The 16515-nt window shown below is 36.3% G+C and overlaps 1 protein-coding gene across 8 annotated transcripts in view; it reads left to right on the top strand.

Moving 5' to 3' along the window:
- Positions 1 to 16515, top strand: part of SMAD2 (SMAD family member 2) — a 96029-nt gene that overhangs the window by 66535 nt on the left and 12979 nt on the right. For 7 of the 8 annotated variants that reach the window (XM_013992841.2, XM_005659449.3, XM_021092635.1 and 4 more), the window contains 4 exon segments: positions 10913 to 10966; positions 12212 to 12424; positions 15602 to 15739; positions 15935 to 16079. In XM_013992841.2, the coding sequence (XP_013848295.1) occupies positions 10913 to 10966; positions 12212 to 12424; positions 15602 to 15739; positions 15935 to 16079 (550 nt within the window). 8 annotated transcript variants of the gene reach the window in all.

Raw genomic sequence — 16515 nt, 5'->3', positions numbered from 1 at the left:
ATTAAATTAATTGTTCAAGGCCTGCTGGGGTAGAAGGAGTTAATATATTTGTTTAAAAGTTTACCAGAGGGCAAATAAAGCAGAAGAAAGAACTCTTTGAACTAGCACTGTTATTTTTTGCTTTGCTTTGCTTTTTTATTTCATTTTAATTTTTTTGCCCAAGTCTGCAGCATATAGAAGGTTCCAGGCCAGGGATCAAACCTCAGCCCCAGCAGTGATAAAGCTGAATCCTTAACCTGCTGAGCCACCAGGGAACTCGAAGCCTTCATTCTTTAAAGTTTGTGGACCTTAGTGATCAGGCTAGACATCTCAAGAAATCTAAGTTTAATTATTTTTCTTGTTGCAAGCCAGTCATTTGGTGTACACTTCGACAAGGTTCACATATCCCACTTAGGTAAGGACAGCTTCTCTAACCAAATAAATGCATGGTTGGACTCTGAGCTAATCTACCTTAGTTTGAATTCTCCCTCTATCATATGTGAGCCAGATGACCTAGGCACCTTATTTGTAAATTAGGGAAAATTAGCTTATTGAACTCATAGGATTAAGTTAGTTTTTGTAAAACAGTTAAATGTTCCTAATACATCGTATATACCATATGAGTATATTTAAAGAAAATATGAAAGGATGAAATAACCATTAAGAAAAAGGAAGAAAGTTGATTGCATGAAGAATGGAAGTAAATAAATGGAGGGATTGGGATCCAGAAGCAGAAAGCAATTCGTCTTCATGATTGAGATCTTCTCAATGAAATAGGAAAGTAAAGTTATTTGTCAAGAATGAAGGGGCAGTTTTGGAATTCCCATCGTGGCTCAGTGGTTAACGAATCCGACTAAGAACCATGAGGTTTCAGGTTCGGTCCCTGGCCTTGCTCAGTGGGTTAACGATCTGGCGTTGCCATGAGCTGTGGTGTAGATTGCAGACGCGGCTCAGATCCTGCGTTGCTGTGGCTGTGGTGTAGGCCAGCAGCTACAGCTCTGATTGGACCCCTAGCCTGGGAACCTCCATATGCCATGGGTGCGGCCCTAGAAAAGGCAAAAAGACAAAAAAAAAAAAAAAAAAAGGAAGCAAAAAGAATGAAGGGGCAGTTTTGAGAACTTTAGGGTAGTCATCTTAATTGGCTATGCCATCTCTGTCGTTTTATAGTTTTTAGCATAGATATAAAGCTGTCCTTAGATATGCTTTTCACTATTTTAACCTTTTCAGTACTGTTAAAAAGTTATATTTTCCAATTTTGTTTTTAATTGTTCCTAAGATATAGAATAAAGTATGATTTATGTATTTGATCTTTTTTCCTGAACTTTGCTAAAAATCGCTTTTTGTAACTAGTATTCTGTAGATTCTTAATTTGTATATATACGATCTTGTCATCTCTTAAATAAAGATAGTTTTACGTCTTGTTTTCTCATCTTTATGCTTTCCTCTTTTTCTGTCCTGGCTAAGACTTACAGTAAACTGTTCAATAGAAATAATAAGAATGGACTTTTTTTTCATGGCTGCCCTCTTGGCATATGGAAGTTCCCAGGCCAGAGATTAAATCTAAGACAGATCCTCTGACTCACTGTGCTGAGCCGGGGATTAAACCTGTGCCTCTGCAATGACCATGCTTCAGTCAGATTCTTAACCCACTGCCCCACAGTAGGAGCTCCAAGAATGGACATTTTTAAAAAGCATTGTTTTTGATCATAAGGGGAATACATTTTAATAATTCCCCCAGTAAGAAAGGTGTTAATTATGGATTTTTAATAGATTTTCTTTATTAGATTGAGGATGTTTCTTTCTGTTCTTGGGGTCCTGAGTGTTTGTAATGAATAGCTATGGAATTTCCGTCCATACGTTTTCAGTATCTATTGAGAGGATTATACAGTTCTACTCCTTTTTTGAGAAGAATTCCACTAAATGATTTTTCTTATGACAAACCAACTTTGACCTTATTTGGTTATGATAAATTACACTTTTAAAATACTTAGGGATTTAATTTGCTAATGTTGTTTAAAGGATTTTCACATCTATGTTTGTGAGAGGTTTTGGTCTTTAGCTTTTTTGTAATGTTTTCCTGTGGTTTCAATAGCATAGGAAGAGTAGACTCAAAATATATTGGAAGGGGTTTTCTACTATTTTCTGAAAGGCTTTGCATAGGATTGGTATTAATTCTTCCTTAAATACTTGATAGTTTCTACCAGAGAAATCATCTCTTATAGGAAAGGGTTTTTTAAATTGAGAGTTATTTCAATTGTCGATTTTTTTGTGTTGGCTTAGCAACTCATATCTTACAAGATATCTGTTGATTTCATCTGAGTAGATTTTATTGCCATAAAGTTATTTTTAATATTCTAATATTTCTAATATCCCCTCGATGTCTGCAAGATCTGTAGTAATGTCACATGAGTTACTTATAATATTGATAATTTGACTTTTCTGTCTTTTATTCTTGGTAAGTCTTACATGGGCTTTATCAGTTAATATTTTCAAAGAACCAGGTTTTGGCTATTTATTCATTTATTTATTTATTTTGCTGTACCCACGGCATGCAGAAATTCCAGGGCCAAGGGTAGAACCCATGCTATGGCAGCAACCTGAGCCACAGTGGTGACAATGCCAAACTCTTAACCCAGTTTAACAAGGAACTGCCTGGTTTGTTAAATTTTTCATTGTGTTTATCTTTTTACTACTTTTTTTTATTCTTTATTATTTTCATCTGCTTATTTTTCATTGAATTTTCTCTCTTTAGATCTTGTAGTTTACATTTTTAGATCATTGATTCTTTTCTAATGTAAGCCTTTAAAACTAAATCTCCCTCTCGGCTCTATTTTAGCTCATGCCACAAATGTTTCATTATTATTTAGTTGTTATTATCATTTAAGTATTTTCTAATTCCTCTTCTGATCTCTTCTTTGATCCATGATTGTTTAGAAGTTTCATCTGTTAGAAGTGTGGGGGTGGTTTCTAGATAGTTTATTATTTCTTACTTAATTCCATTAGGATACAAAATATACTATGTAAGATTTGAGTCTTTTGAAATCTACTAAAAATTATTTTATGCCACAGCATGGCTTATTTATCTTGATGAGAGTTTCATTTATAGTTGAAAAGAGTGCTGTGCAGTTGTAGTGTTACTCTTAAGTATCATTTAGGTCAGGGGAGGGGGTTGATGATTCTTTAAATCCTCTTAATCCTGTCTAATTTGTTTTTATCTGTTAATGCCAGTCACAGAGAGGAGTATTAAAGTCTCTTAACTGTGACTTTGGATTGTTGGTTTCTTCTTATCTGTCCTGTCAGTTTCTCTCTCTCTTTGTTTTTTGGGGGGTTTTTTTGTCTTTTTTTTTAACAGCCACACCTGCAGCATATGGAGGTTCCCAGGCTAGGGGTCAAATTGAAGCTGCAGCTGCCTGCCTACACCACAGCTCATGGCAGTGCTGGATCTTTAACCCACTGAGTGAGGTCAGGGATCAAACCTGCATTCTCATGGATACTAGTCAGGTTTGTTACCACTGCGCCACAGTGGGAACATAAGTTCCTGCCCTGTCAGTTTCTGCTTCATGTGTTTTGAATCTTTGAATGTTATTAAGTAGTATACATTTAGAATTGTTTGTCCTTCTGATGAAGTGACCCCTGTTATAAAACTTGTCTTGTGTAAAACATCACTGTATTTTCTTATTTCAGAGGTGGCATGGCAGAGTTTTCATTTATCCTTTTACTTTTGATCTATTTGCATCTTTATATTTAAAATGTACCTCTTTTGGATAGCTTTTTATGTCTTATCTAACAATCTTTGTCTTTTAATTGGAATATTTGGTCTTGGTCCTTTTTAATTTAATTTAATTTTATTTTATTTTTGCTTTTTAGGGTCACAACTGCAGCATATGGAAGTTCGCAGACTAGGGATCAAATTGGAGCTTCTGCCACAGTAATGCCAGATCCGTCCCACTGAGCAAGGCCATGGAGGGAACTAGTATCCTCACGGATACTAGTTGGGTTCATAACCTGCTGAACCATAACCTGGTCCTGTTATATTTGATGTAATTATTGGTATCATTGGGTATGGGTTACCATTTTGCTATTTCTTTTCTGCCTGTACCATCTGGCTTTTGTTCCTTTTTTCCTGGTTTCCTACCTTTTATATTAATCAAGTATGTTAATATTTGAATCTAGTCTCTTGAATTTGTCACAGTATCATTTGTATTATTTTCTCATTGAGTATTCTGCTGATTACAATGTATACCCCAAATGCATTTGATATATAACACTTAATATCAAATCACCTCAGGTTTGAGGGAGGGGCAGTTCTCTACCTCAGTAGGTCTTTCAGATATGAGTATTATGGTGAGACTGTAGGATCTCTCACTGCTTTCCAGCATTGCCTGAAACTTCTGTGCCACCACGTACTCAACTAAAGACACGAGGGTTGGGAGTTCCTGTCGTGGCTCAGCAGTTAACGAATCCGACTAGGAACCGTGAGGGTGCAGGTTCGATCCCTGGCCTTGCTCAGTGGGTTAAGGATCCGGCGTTGCCGTGAGCTGTGGTGTAGATTGCAGACGCAGCTCGGATCCCGCATTGCTGTGGCTCTGGCATAGGCTGGCAGCTACATCTCCAATTGGACCCCTAGCCTGGGAACCTCCATATGCTGCGGGAGCGGCCCAAGAAATGGCAAAAAGACATGAGGGTTAGAATTGGCTAATGAAGAAGGCTGTATCTGTGGGCTTCTCCAATTCCAGCTGCCTTCCAGCTCCTTTGACAAGTACAGTCCTATGTGTGTCTGTGTTCTGACTTGTCAGACGCTCCCAGCGATGAAAGTGGTTACCACTCTGCTTAGGTGGGAGGAACTCATCCCTCTCTGTAAACTACTTCATTTAGTCTTAAATAGATCTACAGCTTTTGGCCAACTTTTTGTTTTCTCTTTTTGTTGTTTCTGATATTTTCTTATTTTAGGAGCAAGGGTATTTCCAATAGTCTTCTACATTCTGACTCTAAGGGAAACCCTGTATAAGTTATTATTAAAGCAGAAGAGCAACTGTATTCTCGTTATGACTACAATTCATGCTCACAGGACATTGGAAATATGTAGAACATAATAAACATGAGGAATGTATTTTTTAAGATGGAGTTGACATATTATGTATATCTTTAAAATTTTTCCTCTTAATGTCATAGTTTTTACCATTCTATATCAAATAAAAGTTAAACAGTATTTTACAGATTAAAATTATGATGTAATATTTTGAATTATGCAACAAGTGGTTGTTCACTGTAAAAAATTAAAAAGCAAGTAAAACAAGGGGCTTTAACATTGTATGTAATTCATAAAAAAATATTGCAGTGAATTTCAGAAAAAGATATCTAGAAAGTGACAGAGGAATTTACACCTAGGATCTCAGATTCTAGAAATTCTGTTCTTTACTACACTAGACTTCCTCTAGCTGGTTTCACATAACATGGGGAGAAATGCCTACTTTTACAACATAATGCTGAGATAGGACTTGGTTGGATGATTAGGTAGGGGTGTGCTTAAAGAAATAATCCAGCATGATTCTCAGTTTTTTGAAAGGTTTATGAATGTGATTGGTCTGTATTTGGTAAATTAGATTGTTTGTAAAGCATATGCTTTAAGTCTCTGTAATATGAGTGCAAAGAAGGTAAAATGATTTTAAGGCCTTTAACTTCCTGTCCTTCCATATATGCCTTTTGAAATTATAAATCTATTTTATTTTTCACTTGAATGGTAATAATTTATGGTTAGTTAATACACTGAAACTTAAAAATCTATATTTTTGCCATTAATTTTGCTCAAGAAATTCAAACTAATTTTAATATTCCTCAAAACATTATAAAATAAATATTAAACATATAACTCATACCAAAACAAATTCCATTTGGAGAAAACACTTAAAAAATGAGACCCTTTCATTTCCAGGACATGACATTGAAGAATTTTCTAAAGAATCTGAGCAAGAACCATGGAGGATATAAAACAATAGAAGAAAAGATTGATAAACTCGAGTAAATAAAAATTTAAATGTTACCACTACACACCTTTTAGAATGACCAGAATCCAAACACTGGCAACAACAAATTCTGGCATGGATGTAGAGGGAACAAGGACTCTTCTCATTTATTGCTGATGGGACTAGAAATGAATGGGACAGCCACTTTGGAAGATAGATTGACAGCTTCTTACAAAACGTAACATACTCTCAGTATACGATCTAGCAGTCATGATCGTTAGTATTCACCTAAAAGAGTTGAAAACTTTCTGAACACACAGAAACTTGCACATATGGCTGTTTATAGTGGCTTTACTCATAATTGCCAAAATTCACTGCCTTGAGCTATGGTGTAGGTCGCAGATGCAGCTTAGATCCTGCATTGCTGTGGCTGTGGCAGAGGCCGGCAGCTGTAAGCTTGGATTTGACCCCAGCCTAGGAACCTCCATATGGTGCAGATGCAGCCTGCAAATGCAATAAATAAATAAATAAATAATAAAGTAATTAAAATAATTATTTATAATTAATAAATAAATAAAGCAAAATAAGTAAATGAATAAACATAATTGTCAAAATTTGGAAGCAGCCACGATGTCCTTCAGAATGAAGGAAAGAATAACGAAACTGGTACATCCAGACAAATATTATTCAGTGCTGAAATGAAGTCTGCTCAATAAAGGCATGAAAATAAATGAAACAGTAACATATTACAAGTGAAAGAAGCCAATCTGTAAAGGCTACATACTGTATGATTACAACCATAAGATCTTCTGGAAAAGGCACAAACTATAGAGACAGTTGGAAAGATCAGTGGTTGCTAGGGATTAGGGGGATAGAGGGATGAAGAGGTAAGCATGGAGGATTTTTACGGTAGTGTGACTGTTTGGTATGATACTACAGTGGCTAATATACGTCATTATACATTTCTCAAAACTCAGAACCAAGAGTTCCTGTTGTGGCTCAGTGGATAACGAATCCGACTAGGAACCATGAGGTTGCAGGTTTGATCCCTGGCCTTGCTCAGTGGGTTAAGGACCCGGCGTTGCCGTGAGCTGTGGTGTAGGTCGCAGACACAGCTCAGATCCCGTGTTGCTGTGGCTCTGGCGTAGGCCGGTGGCTACAGCTCCAATTGGACCCCTAGCCTGGGAACCTCCATATTGCTGCGGGAGCGGCCCTAGAAAAGACAAAAAGACCAAAAAAAAAAGGGAAAAAAACAAAACTCAGAACCTGCAACACCAAGAATGAACTCTAATGTAAATTATGGGCATTGAGTGATAATGATGTCTGTGTAGGTTCCTCAGTTGCAAAAACTATACATTGTGGTATGTGATGCTGCTGGCAGGGAAGATTGTATACGTACGTGTACGTGCATATACGGGAACTCATACTTCATGATCAATTTTGGTCTGGATGTAAAAGTGCTCTAAAAAAGTGTTATTTAAAAAATTTTAAAAAAAATTTCACCTTGAAAGATAAGCCGAAACAAACCAGAAAACTTGGGGAAATGTTTGTAAATGTACAAGCCTAATAACCAATTTCTAAATTTAAAACCTATAAATTGAGAAAAAAAGATAGCACTTAATAGAAATGGACATAAAGAACATGAATGCACTTTTTTTGTCTTTTTGCGTTTTCTTGAGCCGCTCCCGCAGCTTATGGAGGTTCCCAGGCTAGGGGTCCAATTGGAGCTGTAGCCGCCGGCCTACGCCAGAGCCACAGCAACACGGGATCTGAGCTGTGTCTGCGACCTACACCACAGCTCACGGCAGCACCAGACCCTTAACCCACTGGGCAAGGCCAGGGATCGAACCCACAACCCCATGGTTCCTAGTCGGATTGGTTAAGCACTGCACCATGACGGGAACTCCATGAATGCACTATTTATAATAAAAATTAATATAAGTAATTAGAGTCACCCTATTTAAACCTATCAAATTGTTATATGTCAAAAGGTTATGACACTGTGAAGAAACACTAGCTCATAAATTGTTGGTGGGACTAAGCATTTGGGGAGGGTACTTTGATACTTATAAAAATTTAATCTCACATTCCTTTTAATCTAACATATTCTTGTTGAAAAGAATGTATCCTACAAATACATACAGACTTGTATGCGAAGATACAGGCACAAGAATTTTTCTAGATGTTTTAGCTGCAAGTAATAGAAACTAGCTTTAAATGGTGAGATTATTTAATACCTCTCATAATTGGAAGTCCCAGACTTCAGTAGCAGCATGTATATATGAATAACCAATAGGATTATCATCATTTATCCTGGCTCTGTTTTTTAAAAATTCCTAAAGACTTCTGTTAACTAATAATTTTTAGCTCAATTTAAACTTCTAAAAATTTCACATATGATTATAATGAACTTTCTGTAATCTACAATTCTAACTCTTGTCACATTTGACAGAACTCCTGTAGTCTAAATTAATGAGCTATGACTCTACTCATCACTTCTAATAAGTATTTAGTAGAGAGAGTAAACAGTTAAAAGGTATGAAAAATTGGGCAGTTTCCTCCATTTCTAATAGTGGCTTTGTTTATTTTATCTCAGCTTCAGGAAGTAACAGTGAGTTTTAGTTCATTGTTCTAAATATATTTTGACCTTTCTTAGTTGTACCTGTTGTGGCTTGCCAACAGATTTTTCAAACTGAGGAACAGAAAAGAACATAAGGACTCCATCATGAAAGGCTGTTCTGTATTCTTAAAAATAATTATCACCTGTTCTCTATTTTTTCTTTTTTTTTTTTTTTTTTTTGTCTTTTTGTCTTTTCTAGGGCTGCTCCCACAGCATATGGAAGTTCCCAGGCTAGGAGTCTAATCAGAGCCGTAGCTACCGGCTACGCCAGAGCCGTAGCCAGAGCCACAGCAATGCGGGATCCAAGCCGAGTCTGCAACCTACACCACAGCTCATGGCAACGCCGGGTCCTTAACCCACTGAGCAAGGCCAGGGATCAAACCTGCAACCTCATGGTTCCTAGTCGGATTCGTTAACCACTGCACCACAACAGGAACTCCAGTTCTCTATTCTTGATTCATTTACTTATCTGGGGTTGCCATTTCACCTGTGTTGCCTGGTATTTGATGTTACAGTTTTCATAGCATGGAGAGGGGAGAGGTACCCTAGGGGCATCTGGCCTTGTTCTACATCTTTGCCATTGCTATGCATTTAAAGCTTGGGAGCTGTAGAACATGCATTTTTAGATGACCTTCTCAGAATATGTAGAGAATAATGATGAACAAGCAAAATTTATCCTATAATTATGCTTATTTAACAGTTTACAACAAATATGTTTTAAAGTGTAGTTGCATGGAATTGAGTGAAGTAATCTCTCAGTCATTCTTTTTTTCTTGTGTCTGTGGTACCTTCTTTTTCTTATTTTATGTGAGTATGCCCCCTCCCTGCCTTATTTTTTTTTATTGTATTTAGCCATTTTACCTAAAACTGAAAGAAATGAATCATTTTCTAAGAAAATATAATTTACTGAAACTGACTCCAGACCATAGAGCTGTCTTGACAGTCAACTTTCATAGAAGAAATAGAGAAATGTCTTAGAGTAAGCCCTGGAAAATTAACTGCAAACAATTTCACACAGGAATTCTACCAGACTATTAAAGAATGTTATTCCAATGCTATGTAACAGCATAGAAAAGATGTAAAGCTTCTGGCTTGTCTTTATGAGGCAGCATAACATTTGCACTTGCAACATAAAATCTGCAGACCATTATTGCTTGCAGATGTTGATGCAAAATTCCTAAATAAGGAATTTTATCTCGCTAATCCTCAAAGCTAGCATCATACTTAATGGGCAAAGAATAGAAGTATTCCCTTCAAGTTAAGAGTAAAATAGGAATTTCCAGTCACCATTGTTTTATCAAAATGTGACATACCCCAAAATGACTGTTAAACTAAATTACGTAAAAGTTTTTTTAATACTGCTTAATCAAAATTGGGATGAAAAGTCATAAGCCAGATGACCACATATTTGCATCCCATCCGTGAAAGGACTGTTAATCCCTGCAACATAAGAAGCCTTCTGTAAATCAGTGAGAAAAGTAATCAGTTTCACGATAGAAAATTGAGCAAAAGAAAACAGACTATTCACAGGAAGGAAATAAAATGTAAACAAACATAGAGCTGCTCAGTGTCATTTATAAGAGAAATATAAGTTAAAACTAAATTTGTTAAGATGTTGCCCTCATTTATCAGCAATAACACATAAGCATTCCCTCACTGTTTATGTTGTTACTGGGAATGTAAACTGATACCACCTCTATAGATAACTGTTTTGGTAAAATCTATCAAAATTAGAGACGGATAGCCCTTTGATCTGGCAGTTTCTCTTTTTAAAATCTGTCCTTCAGATACATTTGAGAGTAAGCAGAATGCCAAGATTAGTCATTGGAATCTTGGTTCTTAAAGCAAAAGATTGAAAATAACCTGAATACCCCTCAATATGGGATCACAGTGTGTTATAGTGTATTGCAGCTAATAGATGAACAGATGGATGGATGGATAGATAGATAATAAAAAGGAAATGTATGAACATCTCTGAGAGAATAGGTAGTGTAAAAGCAAAGTTCAGAACTGTGTTACCATGTGTATATAAAAAGCAGGAGGCACAGAACACAATTTATTTGCTTGTATGGTTTGTAAATGTTTCTGGAAAGGTACACAAAGAACCGGCGACAACTGATGCCTTTGGGAGAGGGTACCTAGAAGCCAGGCCTCTTGTATCTTTTATGTATTGAAGTTTCCAAAACTAAACTTTCATAAAGCAATTGTATATTTTGAATTCTTGGCATATAAATTGTCTGTGTATTATTTGTGATAATTAATTAAGACCAGATAGAATCAATTTATTATTATTTGGTTCAAAGTTCTGGAAAAATTTACTCAGCTACTTTAAATTGAATCCTTGTTTCAGGATCGCCAGCAGAACTATCGCCTACTACTCTTTCCCCTGTTAATCATAGTTTGGGTAAGTTGCAAATACTTTTCCCCTACAGTTTTTATACAGTATCATTTATTTAATTAAGCATCCTTTCTAGTGATTATTTTCCGTATATAAAGAAAGAGATCCCAGTGAATAAGCAAGTGATTGCTCAAAGTAATGCTTTTTAAAAATTGATACTGATAATGTGCTTCAGTATTACTAAAACTTTTCTTCTGGCACATATGAATGTAAGAAATTAATAATCTTTATTCATGGCAATCAAATTCATTATTCATGGAAAATTTTATTCTATATGGCTAGATTTTTATGGGTGTGTTTATTTTCTGATTTATTTTGTAATAGCAACTATTAATATGATATGTGTGTATAAATATGTATATATATGCATATATCACCATCACAGATATATGCATGTGGTATGGGAGCTATATAGATATATATACATATATATATGCAGTAGCTAATGTGTGTGTGTGGATGCCTTCTGTAGTTATTCTTGGCCTTTACCTTGTTGTTTTACAGTTTCTCTTGAGTTTCTACACATTCAGAATTTGTTCTGCAAAATTGTCTTTTTTCCATGTATTCGCAATGATGCATTTTAATCAAAATTATAGAACTTAAATATATGTACTCCTCATTTTCTCATGAAATATGTAAATACTCTTGATTTGTATTCTGATTCCACTTGCATACACTATGTTTTATTATTACTTTCTGATTCCACTTGCATACGCTATGTTTTATTACTTTCCGTTTCTTGTGTGTGTGAGTCACCTATTTTTATAACTAGGGTATCTCAGTGAGACTCTCATGTTAAAATAGACACGTGTCAAAAATATGTCCTATTTTGTATCCTATTTTTTCTTGTGGCTTTTGACTCATTAATCCTTGCTTCAGCTTCGTTGTACTTTATCCTTCCCCAAATTAACTTTATAATGCAAATTGACTTATTTTACCTATGATGCAACTGGAGGAAAACTACTTGTAGAACAAATAATCCACCATAAAGTCTAAAAAAGATGTTTGAAGATTTGGGCGACTTAACGAAATGGAGGAAATTAGAGACATTGAAAATCTGGTATGATCTTTGGAATGTGGAAGAGTAGCAATGTTCGTGCTGCGGATGTTAAACCTGTCTCCTGGGCTGTCGCCAGGGTAGCTGGCATAGAACATGTAAAGATGATGATACGCAGTCTATTCTTGGCTTGACTTGGCTTGAATGGTTCCCACAGCGTTTCTTGCTTTGACGGGTTTGTTTTTCCCCTTCAGATTTGCAGCCAGTTACTTACTCAGAACCTGCATTTTGGTGTTCAATAGCATATTATGAATTAAACCAGAGGGTTGGGGAGACCTTCCACGCATCACAGCCCTCGCTCACCGTAGATGGCTTCACAGATCCGTCCAATTCAGAGAGGTTCTGCCTAGGTTTACTCTCCAACGTCAACAGAAATGCTACAGTAGAAATGACAAGAAGACATATAGGTATGTTTTTTTTCCCCTTGTGTGAAATACCAATACCCTGTACTCATAATGTGAGCATTATGTGGTTTACCACATCAAGATTATCAAGATTGTGTATAGAAAAGCCTGCCTTCTCTGTCAGCTAAAGTTTAGTCACGTCTAAGTGCACAGCTTCACAGCTTTTAATAGATCCTGGTGATCCTTCCATCTGCAGACTTTTATCTTGGGCTTCTCCTTATTTGGTACCCTCGATACTAGAGGTCCTTCAATAAAGACATATTGACTTTGCCGAGCCTCTATCAGTCATAAAATTGTCATGTTCGGATTTTAGTATTGTGATTTCAACAAATCATGACTTTTTTTCAGTTTATTTACATCTCTTAGTTTTTCCCCCTTCAATGAGTTCATATAGTAAATCAAATCTACATACTATTAATCTGAAGCAAGATACTGAAACAAGAACTACCATTTAATATAGTTCAAAAATAATTCAGAGGATCTCAAAATGTGGTCGTCCCAGGCACCCTTGCAGCAAGTTTGTGAGGTGAAAACTATTTTTATAATGATATAAAGACGTTCTTTGCCGTTTTTACTCTTGTTTCCTTCGTGACTGTAATCCAGAGTCTACAAGGCTTAAAGTCGAGCAAAAAAATTAAATGTAGAGTCTGCTGAGAATTCTGCTCTCTTCAGCCAGACATTAAGGAGATTTGCAAAAATCTAAAACATTGCTACTCTTCCCACTACTTCTTCTCTTGCTTTGGAAAATAGTTAATTTTTCATAAACTTGTTTATATTAATATATACTGAATTTATTACTTTTATTTTCAGATGAATTAATAAATTTTTTTAAATCTCAGTTTTAACATGTAATATGGAGTTTCCATAGATGTAATCCACATAAACAATTCTTTGGGGTCTTTGGTATTTTTTTTGACATTGAGGTAAAAGCAGTTTGAGTGCTACTAAAATAACTGAACTAGTTCTCATCACCTTAAACTAACTTCTTTTAATAATAATTTACTTCTGATTTCATTTAGTTAACCATCACCTCCTGAGTTACAATGCTGATAAAGAGTTAGTGCGGGAGTTCCTGTCCTGGCACAGCTGAAATGAATCCAACTCGGAGCCATGAGGTTGTGGGTTAAGGATCCGGCATTGTGGTGTAGGTCGCAGACGTGGCTTGGATCCCGTGTTGCTGTCGCTGTGGCGTAGGCTGACAGCTATAGCTCCGATTCAGCCCCTAGCCTGGGAACCTCCATATGCTGCAAGTGCAGCCCTAAAAAGGAAAAAAAGATTTAGTGTGATATTGCACAGTGCTCGTGACTTCAGAGGACAGTTAGTTGGCTCTGTGTGGAATTTCCCAAATCTTGGCTAAGGTATAAATTTCATATAATCTTATTAAGGTACTCAGGTGTCTTGCAGATGAGGAAGGCCCCTAAATACCCACTGTATTATAACTAAAATAATTCTGATTTTTCTGTGTTTTGATTAGGGTTCCACATACAAATTTAATAGAGGGTTTACCCTCTCTTAATTATACTTCTCTACAAAATTTTAGATGCTGCAATGATTAGATGGTCTTTTTTACTTTTGATTTCTAGTTTATTGGATGATTTTGATCAGAGGATATGGCCTGAAAAATCTCTACTTTTTGGACTTAATGTTTTCCTGATGGTCAAGTGCACACTTTAAAAAAAAAAAAAAAGTATTCTGTAGTCATTAAGAGAAGAGGGCACCAGGTTCTGTATATATGCATTAAATTTAGCTTGTTGATTGTTTTATTAATTTCCTTTTGCTGCATAACATATTACCACACACTTACCAGCCTACAAACCGCAGAAATTTATTATTTCACAGTTTCTGTGGGTTAGGAGTCTCCTCAGGGTCTCACAAGAGGAAATCAAGGTGTGAGATGGGCTGTGTTCTCATCTGGAGCTTGAAGTCCTATTCCAAGCTCACAGGTGATTACTGCAGAGTTCACTTCCTTGAAGTTGTAGCACTGAGATTCCCATTTCATGTAGATTGTCAGCTAGAGGCTGCTCCCAGCAACTAGAGGCCACCTGCATTCCTTTCCACATGGCCCCCTCCACCTTCAAGTTCAGCAGTGAAATGTTGGATCCTTCTCACTCTCTTTGAATCACTTTCACCAGGGCCAGCCCAGTCTCTTTTAAGGACTGTTACCTGATTAAGTCAGGCCCACCAAAGATAGTTTCTTGGAGTCAGTTGATTTGAGACCTTAGAATTGCTTTTCACAGTGTTTTTTTTTCTTTTTTTTTTTAAATCCTATGTCCCTAGTATTTGTATATATTTGATTTGTCAAATTCTGAAAGAAGTATATTGAAATGTTCCCATAGGAGTTCCCATCGTGGCGCAGTGGTTAACGAATCCGACTAGGAACCATGAGGTTGCAGGTTCGGTCCCTGCCCTTGCTCAGTGGGTTAACGATCCAGCGTTGCCGTGAGCTGTGGTGTAGGTTACAGACGCGGCTTGGATCCCGAGTTGCTGTGGCTCTGGCGTAGGCCAGCGGCTACAGCTCCGATTCGACCCCTAGCCTGGGAACCTCCATATGCCGCGGGAGTGGCCCAAATAGCAAAAAGACAAAAAAAAAAAAAAATGTTCCCATAAAATTTTTTTTCTAACCTAATTCTGCTTGTATGGAGATCTGGTTGCTACCATAGTATATATAGTTTTAAAAAGAGGCAAATGACTCTAACCTCTTGATAATTTTTATTACCTTTTTTTCTTAACCTTAGTGAGATCTTTAAGGAAATACTGTTTGTTATAATGAAGGCATATTTGTTGAGACATTAGTTACTTCCTTCAAAGTAATTCATTTTCTTTAACTTATTTAAAAAATAATAAACTACAGATGTGGTAAATTCATTTGAGTAATAAAAAAAGAATATATTTCCAAATCCAATAAAAATAAAAAATAATAATTTCTATGAAAGTATTTACTATCCATGCACTTTTCTATATTAAGTACTTTTGATCAGCATGTATTAGTTTTACAAATCAATAAAATCATTATTTAAAAAAATACTTGAAAAAGTATACAGTGGTATGTTTCAAAGTTAGATTTCAGAAAAGCATACCAATGGAATAGGTCATCAAAATATATCATTTTAGAAGACTCTCCCAAAGTCATGGTGAAATATTAAATATTGTAAAGTTAATGACGTATGTATTTTGTTTTAGGAAGAGGAGTGCGCTTATATTACATAGGCGGTGAAGTTTTTGCTGAGTGCCTAAGTGACAGTGCAATCTTTGTGCAGAGCCCCAACTGTAACCAGAGGTACGGCTGGCACCCTGCAACAGTGTGTAAAATCCCACCAGGTACGGATACAACAATGTAAATAAATCTATCCTATCAATTTGCCAAGTGTTTCTAGCTTCTGTTAATTTAGGAGTCGGGCAGTGATTTGAATGCTCATATTCTAATATCTGTGGCTCTTTTAAAATTATTTTCTTAGAGTAATATCCCTTTATACAATTTTTTTTAATTTATTTTTTTACTTTTTTCAACCATAGGCTGTAATCTGAAGATCTTCAATAACCAGGAATTTGCTGCTCTTCTGGCTCAGTCCGTTAATCAGGGTTTTGAAGCCGTGTATCAGCTAACTAGAATGTGCACCATAAGAATGAGTTTTGTGAAAGGCTGGGGAGCAGAATACCGGTAGGAAATACATCTTCAGTTCTTAATCTCCACAGTGTAATTCTTTTTTCTTCCCTTCTTTGTATCTTCTTAAGTTCAGGTGTATTTTTTTTTTTTTTTCCCATGGAGGTTTATGTAATCAGCAGCTCTTTGTATATAAAATAACAAAAGAAAGTTGGAGGCTTCTCAGTTTCAAAACTACGGCAAATTCCTGTGCTGTCGTTATAGAACATAGAATTAAAACGTGTGCAGACGGGCACTGTAACAGAATGCAGAGTGTTAAATACCACAAAGGGCGTATTTGAAGGATTCTGTCAGTTCATGGAAGGAGGGATGTGTTTCTGAGGCTGCGGGAGATGCAGTCGGCATGGGATCTGGGTTTTAAGCGATGCCCAGGGTTTCAGTAGTCACAGGTTTGAGGGGGTGGCAAATGATGATCTTAGCAATACAGTTCGGA

Source organism: Sus scrofa, chromosome 1 (assembly GCF_000003025.6).
Source record: "Sus scrofa isolate TJ Tabasco breed Duroc chromosome 1, Sscrofa11.1, whole genome shotgun sequence".
Lineage (NCBI taxonomy): Eukaryota > Metazoa > Chordata > Mammalia > Artiodactyla > Suidae > Sus > Sus scrofa.
Note: the sequence above shows the minus strand (reverse complement) of the source record. Positions and strands in the feature narration are given on the sequence as shown.